The sequence below is a fragment of the Peromyscus leucopus genome, chromosome 4 (genome assembly GCF_004664715.2).
Source record: "Peromyscus leucopus breed LL Stock chromosome 4, UCI_PerLeu_2.1, whole genome shotgun sequence".
Taxonomy (NCBI): Eukaryota; Metazoa; Chordata; class Mammalia; order Rodentia; family Cricetidae; genus Peromyscus; species Peromyscus leucopus.
In genome coordinates this window covers 98,227,326-98,249,457 of record NC_051066.1, presented here as the reverse complement: position 1 = coordinate 98,249,457, position 22,132 = coordinate 98,227,326, and the positions used below count along the sequence as shown (strand labels likewise).

General features: G+C 40.0%; 1 protein-coding gene across 1 annotated transcript; it reads right to left on the bottom strand.

The window, feature by feature from the left end:
* Positions 1-1,487: 1,487 nt before the first annotated feature.
* Trim69 (tripartite motif containing 69) lies at positions 1,488-21,000 on the bottom strand. The gene is made up of 7 exons (XM_028878649.2): positions 20,803-21,000; positions 12,732-13,208; positions 10,733-10,828; positions 7,233-7,466; positions 6,157-6,179; positions 5,948-6,072; positions 1,488-2,149 (listed from the first exon to the last, which is right to left on the bottom strand). Exons 1-7 carry the CDS (start codon positions 20,806-20,808, stop codon positions 1,611-1,613), a joined length of 1,500 nt encoding a protein of 499 aa, XP_028734482.1. The 5' UTR covers positions 20,809-21,000; the 3' UTR covers positions 1,488-1,610.
* Positions 21,001-22,132: the final 1,132 nt, after the last annotated feature.

Below are 22,132 nucleotides of genomic sequence, written 5' to 3'. Positions count from 1 at the left end.
TAGTGAATACCTGAAAACTGAAAAAGGCACCCAGGAGCCACCAATGTTTCATTGCTGTTTGGGTTCTAAAGCTAAATTATTAGTTTAATTAGTCTTTTTTATTATTATTCTCAGAAGACCTCTACATATCTATCACCTGCCTTAATTATTGTGTATTTTTAGAAGTAATTAAGAAAGTATATTAGTTGATAGGGGAGGAGAGGGAAGACAGTGACAACATCAAGCAAAGTTCCAGGCCCAAGATGAGTCCTCACCACATTTTGGTTGAGGTGAAGTCATTAAAAGACATGGATAGGGGGCTGGAGAGATGGCTCAGCGGTTAAGAGCACTGGCTGCTCTCCAGAGGTCCTGAGTTCAATTCCCAGCACCCACATGGTGGCTCCCAACCATCTGTAATGAGATCTGGCGCCCTCTTCTGGCATGCAGGCAGAACACTGTATACATAATAAATCTTTAAAAAAAAAAAAAAGACATGGATAGGAAGGGGCTGGACAGATGGCTCTGTGATTAAGATCAAGTGCACTGCTCTTTCAGAGAACCCAGGTTGGGTTCCAGCACCCACATCAGGCAGCTCACAACCACCTATAACTCTAGCTGCAAGGGATGTGACATCCTCTTTCGTATTCCACAGGCACCTGCATCCATGTGGCACACACTCAGATACACTTGCATACACATAATTAAAAAAATAAGATTTTGTTTAGAAAAATAGTAAGTTTTCAATGTATCCTTTTAATCATGTCATGCTAGTTACCAAACTCATCTATTATAAATGTATACGTGTTGTATAGGAAAGCAACTTTAGATCGGGAATTCCAAGGAGGGGAACTAGGGCCATTTCATCAAGAGTACTGTGGATATCAAGAACTCTAAACCTAAAAAGAAGGAACAAGCTAGACATTGAACAAGTTGAAGAGAGAAGGAGGAAAAATGCTGTTGATTAAAAATATAGACAGGACTGATGAAGAAGGACAAAGTCAAAAGCAGATGGGAATATGGGTGTATTTTGATCTAGGAGAAACAGGCAACTCTCACTAATAACACAGGAAAAAAAAACTGAAAAGAGGAAAAAGAACCAAAGATTTGCTAGACTAAAAAGTATGTTGAGTGAATGCAGGAAGACATGATTATACGCTAATTCAGGCCATTTTCTACTTCAAGTCTCTGGGGCAAATTTTTACATTTACAGCAACATGTTTTGGAAAAGAAATGAGGTGAATTTTTTAGAATTAAATCCCAGCACTGAAAAAAGCTAATTCAATGGGAAGAAGAGTACAGATGTGAACATCCATTCTCTAGACTCAGTATGCTGGCAGCACATTCGAGAAGGGTTTCCAAGCGTCACAAAATCAAGCTGCAGTTTGCTCCAGAAACAAGACATGAGGACCAAACTCAGGGAAGCTCCCTGTGTCTTAGAAGACCCCACAGATGTAGAGTGTTATCTTGAAAGGCTCCAGCAAAATCCATGTAGGGAACTGAAATGTAAGTCAGTTTGTTTCCTGCTTTTATTGTTTCAGAGTTCCCCATAAATTGGAAAGAGAATCCACTGAAATTGGTAAACTATTTCAACACTTTAATAACGCTCTGAATTTATACAACAGTATGACTAATTACTGTGGATGTACGATGTGCAATGGTTCTTTATTCTCTCCACCATCATTAAGGCAGGGACAGAAGTAGGGGAAAAGTGTCTCCATGAAAAGACTACTGAAGGTGTAAAGATGACTCATGGTTGCAGCATTATAGAAGGACACCTGCCCTCCCTCATAATCCAGGTATATGCCCACCCTGTTGAGATTACCCTCTTTCAGACTACAAGAAGGCAAATCCAAAGCCTTTAGATCAGTTTGGTTCCTTAGTCTTAAAAGCCAGAATCCTTGCTCAGGAGTCAGAGGGCAGCTCCCCTTCCGAATGATGGACTCTCTGACGACTCCAACTGTCCATTTTGTCTTCTTTGCTACTTCTACTTCCCAATACCACTTTCCAGAGGTGAAGCCTTTTGAGCCCAGTACAGCCACACTTGAATCAAACCTCTCTGGATCATCAGGCATTACCTGCTTAACATCACCATGACACACACTGGTCCTGCTATCAGATAGCACCAGATTTGGATGAGCTGTTTTAGGATCCAGAGTTAATTGAGATAGGCCTAGTAAGAAAATGAGATAGCAGGGAAGAGGGGAAAGGAAGTGAATGCAATTTTCCATAGTAAGAAATAATACTAGCATAGATATTTGTGTTTTCATCTCAATATACATAAACCCTTAGTCAGGAAGTTTCTCATATACTTTCTATTGCTTGGTATCCATGTTGCTATTTCTAGACCTTTTTATATTAGCAATAAAATCAGACTTTGCTTTGAAGTAATTTATGTTCTACTGAAGGAAACAATACAAATAATGTGAATCTTGACTAATACCAAAGTGGTAAAAATAGGTGAAGTTGTCCTAGGAAACCTTACTAAGGAGAGTGTCTCAATTGGGCTATAACATGGGAGATGTATACTTTGGGTAAGCAGAGACGGGGGAGGGTAGATTAAATGCAATTAGTTGCTTATGTATGAGAGACTATCTGTTAGAGCTAAGGAAGACTGAGATACCTGGTGGAGATTATATTTGGTTTAACATTCAGTGAGACATTGGAGCTCTAGGGTGCTATGTGCCACTGCTCTTCGGAATGGAGTCTACAGATTATGTGGTTACCAGCCTGGGACAAGATAATACAATGAAAGCAAACATTTAGAAATTTTTATGGCAATCTAACAAAGTAACTTTATGTCATTTTAAACTGGTAATTACAAAACCAGGCTTATACTTTGTAAATGATCTTTAATTTCACATTTGTAAGTAATTAATTTATATTGTATTCTATAATATTAAAATTCCATGACAGATGAAGATTTTTAAAAATATGTAAAAGCTAAGAAAGTTTGCCTCATAGAAATAGACTAGTGATCACTGGAGGCTAGAAAGGATAGGGAGGGATGGGGGTAGAATGATATTGGATAACAGATACCAAAATATGGTGAGATAGATGTTAATTTCAGAGTTTTATAGCACAATATGGTAATCATAATTTTATTTATTTTATATATTATGTTATATATATATATATATATATATATATATATATATATATATATATATAAATGTTTTCCCCCAGTGGTTTTGTTTTGTTGTTGCCAGTGCTGGAGATTGAGCCCAAGGCCTTGTATATGTGAGGCCAGCATTCTGTTACTGAGCTATATCCCCAGACTTTATTTATTGAGGAAATATAAATACTAATTACCATGATTTAATTATTATATGTTGCATACATGTGTTGAATATTATATTGCATCCTATAAATACATACAGTTACCATGTGTCAATTAAAATTCAATTGGAGCTGTAGCACATACCTATACCTAGGAGGCTTAGACAGAAAGATCCTAATTTCAAAGCCAGCCTGAACAATATAATGAGATCCTAGTTTTGTTGTTGTTATTGCTGTTTAATGTTTTATATCAGGTGCATGCCTATAATCCTAACACTTGGGAGGTAGAAACAACAATATGGGGAGCTTAAGGTCATTTTGGCCACACAGAACTCTCAGTCAAGCTGGGCTACATAAGACTGTATCTCAAAAAACTTAAGTTTAAAAAAAAAATCATCAAAAAAGCAATTTGTGGCTGGAGAAATGACTCAAAAATTAAGAGCACTTTGCAGAGGAGTTCTGTTCCCAGCACCCACATGAAGCAGCTCACAACTGCCTGTGACTCCAGTACCAGGAGATCCAATACCTTTTACTGGCCTCTGTTGACAGCCACAATCAGGGGAATAAATTCATACACTGTTTTGTTTTGTTTTCTTTCTTTAAATTCTTTTTAACAAACATGAGTGATAAAGGACTTGTCTCTTTATAATTTAATGTTAAAAGAGTCCAACAAAAGTGTGGTCAAAAGATTGAATATATCTCACCAACAAGGCATAGGAATGGCAGAGAGCCATGTGGAGAGATGTTCAACAGGATTAGACATTAGAGATGTATACATTAAAACAATGATGAAATGTTACTATACTTATGGTTAAATAGTTAAAATTAGAAAGATTGACAATATCAAGTTTTATCAAGAAAATAGGAAAGACGGTCTTGACATCTGTGCAGGAGGAAATGTAAAATGATTCCTCCACTTGAGAGAAGAGGGGTTGACAGTGTCTCATAAAGTTAAATGTACATCTTCAACCCCACCACTAGGTCTTCTCCTCAAAGATGTGTGAACAGACCCATACAACTTTATTCTTAATAGCCCTCAGTGTAATATACCCAAATGTTCATCAGTTGAAGAATAGATTAAACACATTATGATGTGTCCGTTAAACAAATTTATTGCTATGTGCAACTACATAGGTAAACCAAAGGAAGCACTGTGGTAAGTACTAAATCTAGACATGTCGTACTGGAATGTGTGATTTACATTAAATCAAAAGTTTGAAAAGACACATGCAAAGTGAAATAAAGCAGATCAACAAGCATTAAGGGCTAGAGCTATACAGAAAGAACTGATTGCAGAAAGACATGCCTGTGTGTGTGAGTGTGTGTGTATATTCCTGTATGTGTTTGTGTACACAAGTATACCTATGCATGTACGTACATGTGCATGTGGAAATCAGAGATCCACTTTGGGTGTCTCCTCAATCACTCTCCATCTTATTTTGTGAGACAGGTTTCTCACTGAAATCTGGAACTCAGTCTTTCAACTAGACTGGCTGCCCAGCAAGCCTCCTAAGATCTACATTTTTCCCCAGCTCTTCCCCAGTGATGGAGTTACAGTTGTTTACCACCATGCCTCACTTTCTACATAGGTGCTAGGGATTCAAACTCGTCCTCTTGTTTGTTCAGCAAGCACTTTATCCAATAAATCATCTCCCCAGCCCCCACCTACCTTGATCACAGAGATATTTACATGTTTGTTAAAACTCAACAACTTGTACACTAGGTATATATAGGTAAAATTGGCAGATTCTGCTCTATTAACTATACTTCAGTGAAGTTGTTTTCTTTCCATGTTAGTCACTTGGAAAATGTGACAAGTATATATTTATGATTTTAAGTAGGCTAATAACAAACAATAATAATATGTATATAAATTTTGCAAAAGCTATCTAAAATTTTATTTCTATACATATTATATCTAGAATATTATTTCTTTTTTATGAAATACCACTTGTTATTTTGTCCTGTTCAGTCCTTTGATATTTGCAAGAACACAAAAATGTGCTCATTAGACAGACATATCTACTGAAATTAGATACTGTTTTCTTCTGAAGAACTATTTTTTTTTTCCTGAAGCACTGATAATCTCTAACACTCTTTTACATGTTGTGCTCTATGCTATAACTATCAAGCACTAAAAGACCTATAAAGACTCTAAATATATACAAGAAATATGTGTGGGAAATGCCTTCAAAGCAGAAGATTCTTATAGCTGATGTAACAAAACAGGATAAAATTGTGGCTGTTTCTACATATTCTAGATCAAACAAAATTATAGGCTGAGGAGTAATTCTAATATCAGACTCTTATGTATTGTTAGTTCAAAGACACATATTCTTAGATCATAGCAGCAGGAGAAAAAGAAAAAGTCTTCTGGATTAAACTCCACCCAAGGGCTGGAGAGGTGGCTCAGTGGTTAACAGCACTGACTGCTCTTCCAGAGGTCCTGAGTCCAATTCCCAGCAACCACATGGTGGCTCACAACCATCTACAATGAGATCTGATGCCCTCTCTGGCATTTAGGTGTACATGCAAACAGAGCACTCACATACATAAAATACATTAATAAATAAATCTTAAAACTGCACCCAAGACTATCTCCATCTTGCCTCAAGTTAAAGAACTAGCAGAGACTCCATAGATAAAATGTAGATTGGGGGCCATAGGAATGAGTAGCTACTTCCCACTATACCTGGACAGAGAACAGACTGCATTTCCCTCCAGATCATATACTGGATGGGACCTTTGAAGCGGCCTGGGTTCAGCTTTTTGGAGATAAGCTGTCTGGGTAAGAATGCCCTCATTCCTTGCGCCACGCTGTAAGGGACACAAACAGTTTATTTTTTAGACATCCTCCAGGGCCAGAAGGAAGGGGATAGAGTACCATGGAGAAGCACTTACCTATCTATGAGCTTTGTGATGTCCTAAAAGAGAAAAGGAGAAATAGAGCAGTCAGATGCCTGTTTATCATCTCTAGAAATCTATCTGGTTATTCTGATTACCATCCAGGTTTCATCAATACTGGCTTCCTGTGCAGGTGGTGGTGCTCAGTCCATCTCCAAGAACAATTTTCATCCTCCACAGGCTTTTCCTAATCAGCACCCCAATCTAACCCGTGAGAAACTGACCTCCCATTTGCTAACCTCCTGATTTCTATAATTCCAACTCTGGTAGGAATTATATGGAGCCAGTACATCCATAGTTAAGGTCAACTTTTTTTTAAAGTGAGAACTTCCAAATACTCCCACAAGAAAAGATCAGAGGCAATTCCAGTGCCAAGGGTAACTAAACTTTTGAGTCCTGAAGTAATCACCAGTGTTGCTTTAGAGGTGAGACTTCAGGTAGCAGTTTGACAAAAAGATTTTTAAATAGTTCAGTTTATTATTTCTGTAAGCCCAAAACTCAACAAAGGCTATCAGAAACATACTTTTGAAAAACAAGCCGGGCGATGGTGGCACACGCCTTTAATCCCAGCACTCCGGAGGCAGAGGCAGGTGGATCTCTGTGAGTTCAAGGCCACCTGGTCTACAGAGTGAGTTCCAGGAAAGGCACAAAGCTACACAGAGAAACCCTGTCTCAAAAAACAAAACAAAACAAAACAAAAAGAAAGGGAGAAAGAAAGAAAGAAAGAAAGAAAGAAAGAAAGAAAGAAAGAAAGAAAGAAAGAAAGAAAGAAAGAAAGAGAAAAATAAAGCTTCAATGTTCTTTATGGGAAAATAAAAATATTGATCCATATAGCATTATGGATGAAATTGTACTAATGTTTCATAGGAAAATGAAAGCACAGCTTTCCACTGAACATAGAACAAAAGCAGCCTACATTTTCCCCAAAGGATCTTCAAAGCACTGCAGTGGATTGGGTTCAGTTCAGTTCGGTTGAGTTTGGTTAGGCTATGCTTTCCTTCCCTCCCCAACCAACCCCAGGCCCTCTTCCCTCCTTCAAGTGTACCCATAATCAAATTGCTGTGGAATCTCACTTTGAGGAAGTTGAAGGGATTCTGCTGTTCCATCCGTGTCTGAATGTTTATCAGCATGTCTTTGGCGAGAAGACACTGTTCCTGAATCTGGTTCAGATTCAGCTCCATCTCCTCATTCAAGACTTTCCCCTCATCACGGAGGTCATTTAGAATGTCCTTTTCTTTGTTGTGCAGGAATTGATGCAGCTTGAGAAACTCCAAGGAAAGGTGTTGTTGCAGTTGTATCTTGTTGTCCTGGAAACCTCCATAATCATCACCACGATTACTACTGAGACTAGCACTTAGAGACAGGGACTCACACCACACAACACACCTTGGAAAATTCCATACAAATGGCTGCTTAGCATCAACATTCAATCCTACTAAACAGAGCCTCTTGGGAGACTTATTCCTTCTTTCCCAGCTAGTTTAATGGTGTAAGAGGAAAGGTTTTGTTTTCATTTTTTCTCTCAGTGCTTGGATAATAACCATTGCTCTATTAAATAATGTTGTGGAGTCAATCAAACATTCTTAAAAAAAATTATTATTGTTGTTTTTGTTGTTGTTGTTTTTTGAGACAGGGTTTCTCTGTGTAGCCTTAGCTGCCTTGGAAGTCACTCTGTAGACCAGGCAGGCCTCAAATTCAGAGATCTGCCTGCCTCTGCCTCTGGAATGCTAGGATTAAAGGCATGCACCCCCAAAACTTAGCTAAACATTCTCAAATTAATACTAACAATACCTTCCTAGACTGGCAAACTATCTACTAAATGATGCTATTAAACTAGGGCATAAGGAACCTGGGAGAACTGTCCTTTCAAAACCAAAACTACTCTTGCTGCCAGGACAGCATGAAAGAAACAGGATACGAACAATGTACAAAGTGCTGAAATTGGTAATTGCTACACTTGCAGCTTGTGTGTGTGTGTGTGTGTGTGTGTGTGTGTGTGTGTGTGTGTGTGTGAGAGAGAGAGAGAGAGAGAGAGAGAGAGAGAGAGAGAGAGAGAGAGAGAGAGAACAGCTTCCTCCCTGGTGAACTCTCTATATCCTGTTTTCTCAGTTCCTCATTGTCTTCTTTTCTAATGACTTAGAGCTTTCTCCACTTAGTCCCAACCACACATGGAATTTCATCATTCCCAGAAAATGTATCATCTCCAAAATGACTTTTTGCTCCGAGTTCACTTGCTTCCTACTGCAGCACTGTTGAATCTCAATGAAAGTTTGTATTCAACCTGGGCATGATGATACATGGCTCTAATCCCAACACTTGGTGGAGGGGACAGGGGAGCAGAGGCAGGCAGATCTCTATGAGTTTGAGGCTAGCCTTGTCTACATAGTGAGTTTCAGGGCAGCCAGGGATACATGGAGAGACTCTATCTTAAGAAAACAACAAAGTGCCGGGTGGTGGTGGCGCACGCCTTTAATCCCAGTACTCGGGAGGCAGAACCAGGCAGATCTCTGTGAGTTCGAGGCCAGCCTGGTCTACAGAGTGAGTTCCAGGAAAGGCGTAAAACTACACAGAGAAACCCTTTCTCGAAAAACTAAAAAGAAAAAAGAAAACAACAGAGTAAGTTTGTGATCATTGACCCTCCTCTGTTTCTGTTAATAAACTTCTATCTTCATGGCCTGTCTTATGTAGCTTAGATTCCATGGACAATCATTAGCACACTCTTAAGATAGTCTTAACTGTTCTTCTAACCCATGTGTTTCCAGTTTCCCTTTCACCTTTCTCATGATTTCCCATTTCCTCTACCCACAATTTAAATATTAAAATTAGTTGGTATTCTGTCCTAAACTCAAAATTAGTTAGTATTCTGTCCTGCTCATTCTACACTTTTAGGCAATCCCTCTTGCAGCTTTAAGTAGCATCTAATGCTGACAGCTTTTCTCCAGCTTTTGGGCTCCAGATTCCTAAACCCAAATGCTTATCTGATATTGCCATTCACTCCTCTTATCTAATCAGTCACCACATCTATATAGTGTCCTCCCTACACCATATGCTTTTGTTTATCTCTGTTTCCTGCTCTTTAGTCCAGTCACATGCCATTGTTCTTGACAAACTAACCTGCAACAGTTTTCTAACCATATGATTTTGTCATTGTCTCTCTCTAACCCATTTTCCACACAGCAATCAGACATTTTCAAAATGAGATGAAACTGTGCCCTTATTACAACTCTTTATTTCTGTTGTCACAGGATGAAGTATTCAAAATACTTAATGTCTTCCATACAAAGACATGCCTGACTGGGCCATATCTTCCTCTTCAGTATTACCTTGCTTAGCGTGCTCTAGTTTTATTGGACTTTCTTCTGTTTAACCTCCTGTTTCTAGACTTCTCCTCGTATATTTTCCTATGCCTACAACACTCTTCTCCAGGCCCTTTAGTTCACATTCCTTTCACCCAGTTCATTTGATTAAGTTACTCATCCTTCAGTCCTTAAAAAAAAAAATTGAGAGTGGATCTCATGTATCCCAAGCTAGTCTAAAACTTGGTATGTAGCCAAAGATGACCTTGAACTTCTGACCCCCCTTCTTCTACCTCCTGAGTGCTGGAATTACAAGTGTGTGCCACTGTGCCCAGTTTATGTGATATTGGTGATAAAACCCATGCATGCTAGGCAAGTTTGAGTACATCTCCAGCTCAAGTGACTTCTTCAGAGCATATACCTCCTCCACCTAAAATAGGTTCTCCACTATAGTCCTCTTCATTACTATATTTTCGTATCATATAGTGCTAGTCATTATTGTTATTTTATTGGTATAGTTAGCATTATGTAATGCCTGTCTCCCAAACTCAGATTCTAGTGTGGGAGTCTAATGCTTTGACCCATTCAACAAATATTTGTTGAATGAATATTGACTGTAGTATCTGAACTAGGAAACAGTAACAAAATTCTCTGGAAACATCCCTAACTCCATCTATCTCTCTCTGAGGCTACATATTTTTCTAGATGCCAAATGTCAAAGATGGCTCTCCTATACAGAGTAATTAATGAAGAAACCAAAGTTTCAATTTAGCTCCCAACCTAGATACTGATTTGCTGAATCTTTCCTATTAGTATTGTTTAGCACTTCTGTGAAGTCTAAAGTGGATAGGCATGTATAGGCAACAGCTTTACATAGTTTGGAAGCAGTTAAGGAAGACAAATCAGATGGAGGAAAATGTAATCTGAGAGTCCGTGGGTCAGAGGTACCTGGTTATAAACTCAAAGGAAATAAAAGTATTTCTTTGGACATAGCCGTCTTTGGTAGGTTTTATTGGTAAAGTCCTTATTTTGCCATAGGTGAAAGGACAGAACAAGCAGATCTCAATACCACGTTGTTCACCTAGTGACTTAACCATCAGAAGACCCAGCATGTTAGGACAAAAGCTAATCTGTTCAATTATCAAATATTGGGAACTTTTCCTACTCGACATTTCTTCCTACCCTGCAATGAAATACCCAGGTGCCATGATAGAGCTGGAGTTCTAGGAAGGGATTATCCAAGCTGTGCTTCATAAGCACTTTCCCCTGCCCCTCACCTTGTAAGCAGCAATGGCATCTTTCTGCATAGTTCTGAGGGACTGAAGCTCCTTCAGGGTTGTCTGAAGTTGGCTCTGATAGATGGCAAGCTCCTCCTAGAAATACCGAATAGAATTAACCTACAGCAATTTGGGAGGTAAAGAAAACAAAGCAGGTCCCCAGGGCCTGGGAGATGATGGCTCAGTTAGTACAGTGCCTGCCACACAAATGTGAGGACCTGAGTTTGATCCCCAGCATTTATAAAAGGCTGGGCAGGGTGGCACACACTTAAGTCCAGTGCTGGGGAGATGGAGACAGACAGAGATCCCTGGGACTTGCTGGCCAGATAGCTGGCCTAACATAATCTGCAACCCCAGGTCTTTGTGAGAAAACCTGTCTCAAAAAACAAGGTGGACAAGTACTTAAGGTAAAGCCTAAAATTTTCCTCTGGCCTTCACATGCATTCACACACATGCCTATAGCATGGAGAGACCTCTGTAGAATAGGAAAAGAACTGTGCTAATAGCACAGGGAGACAGGAACAGGACAGGTGTTGAACAGGACAGGCTGAACAAATGGCAGGATGGGGAGTCTAGTCCTGGCTCCAGAAGAGATTCTGCCAGGGGATAGAAGGCACACCAGTATTTGTTTGAACATAGACATTTTAATGTAAGGAACTATTAATTTTTTTTTAATTTTTTAAAAAATTTCTATTTCTTTTTGGTTTTTCAAGACAGGGTTTCTCTGTATAGCTTTTCACCTTTCCTGGAACTCACTCTGTAGCCCAGGCTGGCCTCGAACTCACAGAGATCCGCCTGCCTCTGCCTCCCAAGTGCTAGGTTTAAAGGTGTGCGCCACCACCGCCCAGCAAAGAACCATTAATTTTAAAGTTAGCTCATTGCTGAGGTGGGTGAGGTGGTCATGTGGGTAAAGGCACTCATTGCTAAGCTTATCAACCTGAATTCAGTCTCCAGAAAACACATCATGGAAAAAAAGAACTCTCTCAATCTGTCTCTCTGTCTCTCTGTGTATGTTTGTATGTCTCTCCCACCTCTCTCTCTCTCTCTCTCTCTCTCTCTCTCTCTCTCTCTCTCTCTCTCACACACACACACACACACACACACACACACACACACACACACACACACACGAGGAAAGGATGGTGGGAAAGACATCTACAAAGACATGGTGTGCCAAGAAAGAAATAAGCTCGAGGTGTTCCTTCTTTAGAGTCCCTCCCACTCTCTGGAGTCCTCTCTCATTTTTCTCTAATAAGTCTGTGTTCACTCAAGTCAACTCTTGCAACAAAGACATCTTACCCTTCCACTGTGTCATAATTCCTGTCTCTTTTGAGAACTGTGACAAAGGCTCAGCTTTAACTCAATAGCATAATACTTGTTTTGCCTATACTATGCCCTGGGCTCAATCCCCAGCACCACCAAAACAAAATTTGTGAGTATAATAAGCAACAGAAACAGTTAAGTTTTGACATCTTATTGTCTAGATACAGGGATTTGAGGAGGCTACTGTAACTCTACATCTAGACACCTTTACTTATGCCGTTCCCATTGGAACATTTCTTTCTTCCTTCTGCCCAGCCAAATCCAAATGATTTGTGTTCTAGTCTCACACCTTTCCTTCATTGTACATCCACCCCCCTCAGAAATCCTAAACACTTGGGAATTACAAATGTGACAAAACTTAGTTCTCAATAATACATTATTATATACTGTTTCTATTGTTGTACTCATTGAAACTCCATCAAAGTTTGAAACTTTTATAACAGGAGCACTCTTCTGTTCATGCTTTACCCAGTGTGTGACTGAAGGAGTCATATAGTCCTTTATAGTGCCTTTCCTACATGTAGCATCTCTAGAGGAAGCACTTTCCAAGGCATGTTGTATTTCTGAGGACTCTGAACTTTCTCATTATTTGAATAAAGGGATGAGACCAGAAGAAAGAAGCAGCCCTCCAAAAGAGTTTTCTTAAGGGATTGTTCATGGCCCAGCTCTCACACACCGTAAAGAAATGGACAGCATCAGAGATTTGCAGGAAATCCTTAGACTGCTCCATAGACAACCGTGCATCCTTGCATTGAAAGCAGATCAGTTTCCCATCTGGCTTACTGAACAGTTTCAGGTTCTCTCCATGCTCTGGGCACTGTGGATGGCCCTTGAGCAGGGGTAACTTCTTAATCTTCTCTACCAGCTTCTCCAGCACAAGGTTGAATGTACAGTTGCTATACTGGCATAACATTGTACACTCAGGACAGAATGTTTCCTTTGCATGCAGTTTCCAGTAGTTTTGGATACAGACTTGGCAGAAGTTGTGGCCACAGCTCAGCATCAGCGGATCACGGAACCAATCATTACACAGTGGGCAGTGTAGCTCCATAGTAATATCTTGTATCACCACTTTTGAGGGTGTGTGGGTGGTTGGATCATTCACTTCAACATAGGTGCCTGGATCGAAGTTGGAGGGGGGCCTGGAGGATACCTTTGGGAAAGAATAGCTCAATTAAGGTTCTCTTACTGCCCATTTCAATACACAAGGATACAGAACTCCATTCCTAAAGGAGCTGAGAATTGATTCAGCTAAAACATCATAATCTCTTCTTTGAAAATAATGCAATGGAGGCTGGAGAGATGACTCAGCAGTTAAGGACACATACTGCTCTTGCAGAGGACCCAAGTTCAGTTCCCAGCACCCACTCAAAATGGCCTGTAACTTCAGTTTCTGGAAATCCAACACCCTTTCTGGCCTTCACAGGAATGGTACTCATTTGGACAAACCCATCTACACATAATTTGAAATAATTAAATAAACAAAAAATAATACAGTGAATTTAATGTTTTCTAATGTCATAGTTTGTGGCACTATTTCAAGTTTTAATACAGATCCAAAGGAGAATAAAATACTCTATCAAAGATACATATTTTGTTGTACATTCCTCTCTTTACCAACCTTCTCCAATTATGCATTGAAATTTTTATTTCCGATTTCTGTTTCCTTGGTTATTTTTATTTCCTATGGATCACACATACCTAGAAATGCAGTGTCTGGAGCATCCTGAACACACACTTATGATTCCATTGACATCAGAATATACACTATTTTCAAATGTGCATGGAACATTCTCTAAAACCATATGTTAAGTCACAAGACAAATCTCAATGCATTTGAAAGGATTAAAGTCATATGAAGTATGTGATGGTTTGAATAAGATTGGCCCCACATAGGCTCATGGATTTGAATGCTTGGTCATTAGGGAGTGGCCTACTTGACAGGGATTAGGAGGTGTAACCTTGTTGGAGGAAGTGTGTCACTGGGGATTAGTTTTGAGGTTTCAAGGGCCCAAGCTAGGCTGAGCCCCCTTCACCCACCACCTGCTGTCTGCAGATCTGGATGTAGAACTCTCAGCTACCTCTCCAGCACCATGTCTGCCTATGTGCTGCCATGCTTCCCAGCATGATGATAATGGACTAAACCTCAGAATGTAAGCAAGACCCAATTAAATGCTTTCTTTTATAAGAGTTGTCATGGTAATGGTGTCTCTCCACAGCAATAGACCAGTGACTAAAACAAAGTGTCTTCTCAGATACTATAGAATGGAACTAGAAATCAATAATAAGCAAAGTGGAAAATTCACAATTATGTAAAGATTAAACAACACGCTTTTAATTAATCATTGGGTCAAAGAAAGAGGTAAAGTTAGGGAATATTTTGAGATGAATGAATAAAAAAATACAACATACCAAAACTTATAATAAAAAGCAATAATGTCTGGGAAATGTATAGTTGTAAACACTGACATTGGAAAACTAAAATGTTGGCACTCAGTAAGTAGTAGAATGTTTGCTTAGCATATAAAGGCCCTTGGCTCAATTCCTAGAACCAGCAGATCAACAATAAAACTTAAAAAAAAATTAAGAAAGAGAGCTTAGTACCCTAACATGTGCCTATATTTTCAGTTACTTGGGAATCTGAGACAGAAAGATTGCTTGAGCCTGGAAATTTGAGTCCAGCCTGGACAACATAAAGGGATCCTGCCTGGGACCTCTTAAAAGGGCTGGGAACATAAATCAGTGGTTGAGCATGTGCTCAGCATGCCTCAGACCCTAGGTTTGATCCCTCAGCACCACAAGAATAAGTCAGTAAGTAAATACATAAATAAATTCACAATAAATGGCCCAAATTTCCCTTAAAGAACAAGTAGGGGAAAAGAACAAACTAAATCCAAAGCTAGCAGAAGGAAGAAAACATAGAGTACAGATAAGTGAAATAGAGAAAAATAGAATCAGCAAAATCAAAAGTGCAGCTTGTTAGCTTTGCCAAGCATGAGGGTGCACATCTGTAATCTCACATTTAGGATGTTGAGGCAGGAGCATTGCCCATGGCTAGCCAGGGCCTAAAATAAAAATAGTGCTTTTAGTGGGTGGAGAAGCTAAAATTGATTAGCTAAATTAATAATTAAAAAATAATCAAATCACTAAGATTTGAAATGGTTTTATTACAGGCTTCACATAAATAAAAACCTTAGACTATTATGCACAGTTGTATGACAACAAATGTGTAACCTAGATGAAATAGGAATGGTCCTAGAAACATATCAACTATTAAAACTGACTCAAGAAGAAATAGAAAACCTGAACATCCCCTGTAACGAGTAAATAAATTAATCAACAAAGTAAAACCCAGGACCAGATGACTTCACTTGTTAATTTTATCAAACAGTTAACAGATTAATATTAATCTTCCTTAAATTCTCCCAGAATAGGGTGGTACTTCTTGACCCTTTATATGAAGTTAGCATTCCCCTGATATTAAAGCTAGGTAAATAAGAAAAACTTTCTTATTTCTCCTTTCACAAAGTAAAAGACAAATTACATAAAGGAAGAAGTTATTTGCAAGCTCTAGTCCTTGTAAGGGTCTAGAATCCAGAATAAAAATCTAGAATCTCACAACACAAAAAGATTAGCAACCACTTTGTAATGGTCAGAAAATTGAATAAGCATTTGTCCAAAGTAAACAGATAGGTGGCCAACAAACACATGAGAAGATGTTCCATACCTTTAGCCATTATGAAAATTCACATGAGAATTTTGAATTAATTATTCTCACTATCTCACAATGAAATCTAATTTCACACTAGGATTGATATAATTTTAAAAGGTACGTTGCTGGGGGCTGGAGAGATGGCTCAGAAGTTAAAAACACTTTATGCTCTTCCAGAGGAATTGTATTCCATTCTTAGCATCCACATGGCTGCTCACAACCATCTAAAACTAGTTCCAGATGCCTTCTTCTGGCTCCAGTGGCTCCAGTAACACATGAGGTACACAGACATATGCAAGCAAAACACCCATACACATTTTCTAAAGGACATTGTTAATGAGAATGTCAAATAATGCAGCCATTTGTATACTTCCTCAAAAAGTTGAACATAGAGCTGTGCATGGTGGCACATGCCTTTAATCCCAATATCCAGGAGGTAGATCTCTATGAATTAGAGGCCAGCTTGGTCTGCATATTGAGTTCCAAGACAGCAATATAGAGCTATATAGTGAGAGCCTGACTGAAAAAAAAAAAAGAAAAAAAAAACTTATGGACTGTAAAGACAGCTCAGAGTACCTGCTGCATAAGTATACAGACCTGAGTTCAGATTTCCTACACCAATATAAAAAACCAGGTATGGCCGTGTATTCCTGTAACCTCAGTGTTGGCAAGGGTGGAGACAGGGATATCTCTGGGGCTTGCTGGCCATCAGCCTAGCCAGAAAGCAGTGGGAGACCCCATCTCAGGAGAATAAGGAAGAAAACGATGGAAGAAGACACACAACTTCCTCCACTGGTCTCCACATACATGCTTATGCATATGTACACTAACATACATGTGTACATACATGCATATATACCACATGCACACACTATATCATTATGCTGGACTGAATGTTTCTCAGTGGTTAGAGTACTTGCCTAGCATAACCCCAGAAAAAATAAAGCCTACACAAAAGATCACATTTTATGATTTTGTTCATATAAATTATTCAACATAGGTAAATCCCTAAGAGACAGAAAGATTAGTGCTAGGGCATATGGGAGAAGGAAAAGTGGGGAATGACTGAGTAATGGAAAAGAGATTTCCTTTGGGGATGACAAAAACATTTGGAAATAGAAGTAGCTGTTGTACAGCATTGTAAATATACTAAATGCTACTGGATTGTACATTTTTAAATAGTTAATTTTATATTACATGTTAGTTTTTTTTAATAAAAGATATTTGTTCCAGAGCCTGAATTTTTATACTGAACAATATCCTGCTTTGCAAAATGTTGTAGTTTTGCCATACAAGACATGCTGTTATTTGATAAAGAGCCACCAAAAGTTGTTTCAGTTCCTACCTGTGAGGCCGATGCTATTCATAAGCACACAGTGCCGGCTCTGTTCTATCCTCCACTGTATCTGTGTGTTATTGGCAAGCCTACTACCTCGGCCTCCTGATGACTGATAACAGGCACGAACCACCACACTATGCTTCCAGTTTCTTTTCCTAAACAGCTCCTAGACAGGCATTGGAGAGCCTCATAGCGCTCTCTCTTTGTTTTTTTTTTTTTTTTTTTTTTTTTTTGGTTTTTCGAGACAGGGTTTCTCTGTGTAGCTTTGCGCCTTTCCTGGAACTCGCTTTGGAGACCAGGCTAGCCTCGAACTCACAGAGATCCGCCTGCCTCTGCCTCCCAAGTGCTGGGATTAAAGGCGTGCGCCACCACCGCCCGGCGCGCTCTCTCTTTGTTATGGACAATTTTATCCCTTTCTTACTTTATAGTTACCACTAACTTTTTGTTTCTTTTTTATGTGGGGGAAGACCTCGAAGACAACTTTGAGTGTCATCCTCAGGAATACAGTCTACGGCCTTTAAGATAGTGTGTCATTGTCCTGGAGCTCACCAGTCAGGCTAGCCAGGCTAGTCAGTGATTCCCAGAGCTTCTTGTCTCTGCCTTTCTAAAACTGGGGCTACAAGCATGCACCCCCATGCTTGGCTTCTAACATCCAGCTCAGGTCCTTGTACCAGGCCATTGCTCCAGCCCAATTTTTTTGTTTCTTTAAGTACTTTGAGTGAGATGAGTTCTTCCTGAGTTAGCTATTTAGAAAAGACTTGTATGAAAGGGGTGGCCGGTCCATACATTTGAGGTTGTTTTCTTCTTGAAACAACGTGCACATGAGTTCTCCCCCCAGTGAACCGGTCCTGCGGGTTTGTTTATTGTGCAGCATCCCTCCACTCCACCTCACCATCAGATGGACTCTGCCTTCCTCAGCCTTAAATCTTTGTGACAAGTGGATCTAGACGAGCTCTGGCTTCAGCCACCTGTCTGTTCTCATTGTTGTGAGTGTTGGATAGTCAGATGCCACACTTCTTTGGGAAACTACATCACTGTCTTTATGCAGGTTCACATTCCTAATCCTCTCTCATGCTCTGTTTGGTTTTTACTGTCGCCTGTAGTCTTTCCTACCAGGCTGGTACCCAAAGCTTCTGAATGTCTTTAGCTTCATTGTAAAAAGGTTGTCTGGTTTTTTGCTTTTGGGGTTTTTTGTTTGTTTGTTTGTTTTTGTTCTGTTTGCTTTTCTTGTGTTTTTCATTCTCCTTGAGTTTTTTGTTTGTTTGGAACAGGGTCTCAATATATGGCCTGGCTTCCCTCAAACCCAAAAACCTTCCTGCCTTTCCCCTTCCAAGTGCAGGAATTACAGGTACGCCAGCACATCTGGTTCCCTCTTTACAACTTTGACTTTACAAAGAATAAGGGGTTCTTTTGAAGGGGAAATCATTGTTTTTATTATTTCACCATTCAAAAACAAAATCTTGTCACTAGCACTTTTTCCAACATTTCTATATGTTTAGGGAAAGATATGCATGTGTGTACACACATGTAAAAGTGTTTAGGAGAGAGTGGGGCAGATGGGAGGGGATTTCAATGTCATAGACTATCTTGACAAGATGAATAATGAAAGGTCAGCCATAATTTGTGTGGATGCTGTTACTCAAAGTATATAAATTGAGCTCCTTTGCAGCCTATAGGAAGGGAAATCAAAGTCAACATTTAGCAATGTTATAAACAATCCTATGTGTTATTCTTTGCACACTTGACTTTTAAACTAAGATTTCTCTTCAGGGTCTACTAAATGTGTTCATTAAAATAGCTGCCATCCCCACAGTCCATGCTAAAGTCCAAGCCACACATACACCGTGTGGCTTCCTCTTCCTTCCCCAGACCACTGATGGGCTTCTGGACCATTTCATAGTCTGTCCTGCAATCCCAATTGTTACCTAATGTAAACCAGAGCCTCTCATGAATTATAGTCTGAAAACAAAAGGATCAGAAGACAGACAATAGGAACAACAAGATCACTGTGAGATGCCATGTGGAACACAGAAAATCATTAAAGAAGCAGGATCTGCCCAGGCCTAGTGGAGAATACCCTTAGTCCCAGCACATGGGACATGAGTTCAAGGCCAGCCTGGTCCATATAGTGAATTCCAGGACAGCCTGAGGGACCTAACAAAGAGAGAGAGGGGGGTTGGGAAAGGGGGAAAGAGAGAAAGAGAGGCAGGATCTGGCAGATACAGTTGAAACACAAAGCAGAAGGAATGGAGAGAGGCAGGTAAAATCAGTTCATTGATAAAGACAAGAAGACATTACAGAGAGAAGGCCTGGAAAGATGACTCAGTGGCTAAGAGCATCTACTGCTGTATCAGAGGACCAGAATTCAGATCCCAGAACTCACAAATCTAGAAACAAGCAATATGACAGAGCCAGCTCTGCCTAAACTAAAAAAACACTGCGTCCTGAATTGGCCTTGTACACAGGAGGAGGGAAGACTCAAACCTTGCTGACTTCTCAAAGGTTTCATGCCCTTCACTATTTCCAGCCTCTGCCTGAATAGTGGAATAACAGTAAGTTGACTGTCATGCAGTCTTTTATTTCACTATTAAGGAAGAGTATTTTTTTCCCCTGACTTTGGCTTTAAGGGGATCAGAGTATAGTATGAAAGGCAATAGCATTTGGGGGTTTTTGCCTACAAAAAAATGTAAACAAAATATTTGTTGTTCAGTTTGCTTTGGTAACCAAAGCTAAGGACAAAGAAGAGCATGAGCAAACCTCAAGGCCCTGCAGTAGAGGAGGTGAGAGCCTGATCATCACAGTGAAGAACTATATACAACAAACTTCAACCTCTCAAGCTGGTTCTGGTGGTATGGGCCTGTAATTCCAACATTTGGGAGGTGGAAGCAGGAGGATCTTGAGTTCCAGACCAACCTGCATAAAGAGATCCCAATTCAAAACAACCTACCAAATCAGAACACCAAACAGTAAGTTTCCTAAGTAAAAATTTGGGGGAAATGATAAGTCAGCATCAGGGGCTATGTGTTGGAATTTCTATGAGCTTTAGTGGGCTTTCCCTCCTATGGTAAATTATTGTTTTCTTTAGTCTCTCTGACAACACAAAAGTTTAGAAGACTAACTTCCTTTACTTTTGTTTTAAGGTGTCTTAGAACAAGGAAATCTATTTAAAACCTTTAACTGGGCTGGGGAGATGGCTCAGGAGGTGGAGATGCTTGCCTCCAAGCCTGACGACCCAAGTTTGATCCCTGAGAGGAAGGAGTGAACTGATTCCTGCAAATTGTCCTCTGACCTCCACACATGCTATGGCATGCACAACGACACATGTACACAAAATACACAAATGTAATTTTAAAGATATTTAAATTCTGTTTTAAAAATAACACACCAAATGTGATAGTATGAAAAAACATTATAATTTTTCATCCAAAGATAATAAATTTATTAATAAAGAGGATAAACTTTTATATAATGTTTATTTGAATTATTTTCAAAAGTTCTGGTGGACTTCCTTACTTTCTTACCCACCTCTCTAATTTCTGTTTTTCCAGAGGTCTAGAGAGAGCATAGAATGCTAAAGCTATATGTTAAACATTTCCTTGATTTCCTCTCTTGATCCACAGTCCATACCCGGTTCCTTTGATCTTGTTTTCCACACTGTGTCCAGAAAACCTGCAGGGCTGTTGGAGAGTAACTTACCTCCATGAAGCTTGGTCATCAGGCCACCAGGTGGCAGAGACAGGCAACTTGGCTTTGCTCAGTGGGCCCAGGATGGTTGCCGTCCAGTAGTCCTGGGCCTGTTAGTTTGCTAGGAATGGACTTGGGGCCCATGAGAGGAGGAGGGAGAGTTCAGGAGCTGGAGAAGAGAGGAAGGCCAAAGAGAGGTCTGGCGGGTTCCGTGACAGTTTGTCAGTTGCTTTGATCATATTCGCTTTCAAGAAAGAGAAACTCTGATTGGATTGGAATGGCCTATCAACCCCTTTTATTTTATTTTATTTGGGGCAGGGTTCTTTTAAATTTCAGGTGGTAATCTAATTTTTTTAATATTTAATCTTGTGTGTGTGTATGTGTGTGTGTGTGTGTGTGTGTGTGTGTGTGTGTGCCACAAGTGTGGAGATATCCATAGAGGCCAGAAGAGGGATCAAATTCCCTGGAGCTGGAGTTACAGGTAGTTGTAAACCACCTGACGTGGGTGCTGGGAACCAAACTCTGGTCCTCTGCAGGCAAAGTCTTAACTGCTGAGCCATCTCTCCAGCCCTGGTAATGTAATGTTAAGGTTTACAGATGTCGCTTCTGAGTGAGGCTGCTCTAGAAAGAGAAAATCATCATCATCATCATCATCATCAGCAGCAGCAGCAGCAGCAGCAGCTGTACTCCTGACTCGGGAGATAGCACTTCGGTCCACCTGGGCCTGGCAGCCCAAGGCCCACTGGACCGCGGAGGGCAGCTGCTTCCCTCTCGCCTCCCTCTTACCACCTATTGAAGCACACCTGAGTGAGTAGCAGGGTCTGGGGTCAGGCCCTAAGGAGGCAGGGTAAGATGCTTTCACACAGCTTTCTCTAGCACTTTTAGCTTAGAGATTCCTACCTAGACCGTGCTCATCCAGGACATATAAAGAACTATCTCAGAGCCAACAGGTTTGCTGTTTTGCTTACAGTAATTCCAACCCAATGTATTGTCTGGAGTGGGTAGTGCCTGTCTGCTATCCATGTACCATTCTGCTGCCAGAGTTAGAACTGCAGGCATACGCCTTGTTTCTCTGGCTTTGCACAGGCTGTCCCTTCTGCTAGGGGGCGCTCTCTGCCAAGAGAGTTAGTGAGAAGTCAGAGTTAACTCTATGCAGCAGCACTTTGCAGCTGTTTCTATCATAGCTCTGATTATACTGTGTTGTTTCTTTCATAAAGAAACTTATTTGTTTTCATATCTTTTTCCCAAGAAACTGTGAGCTTCTTGAAAGGAAAAACTATCTTCTTAGGCCCCCAGGCTTACCACACTATCAATATGTAATAAACGCTGGCTAAGTGAGTGA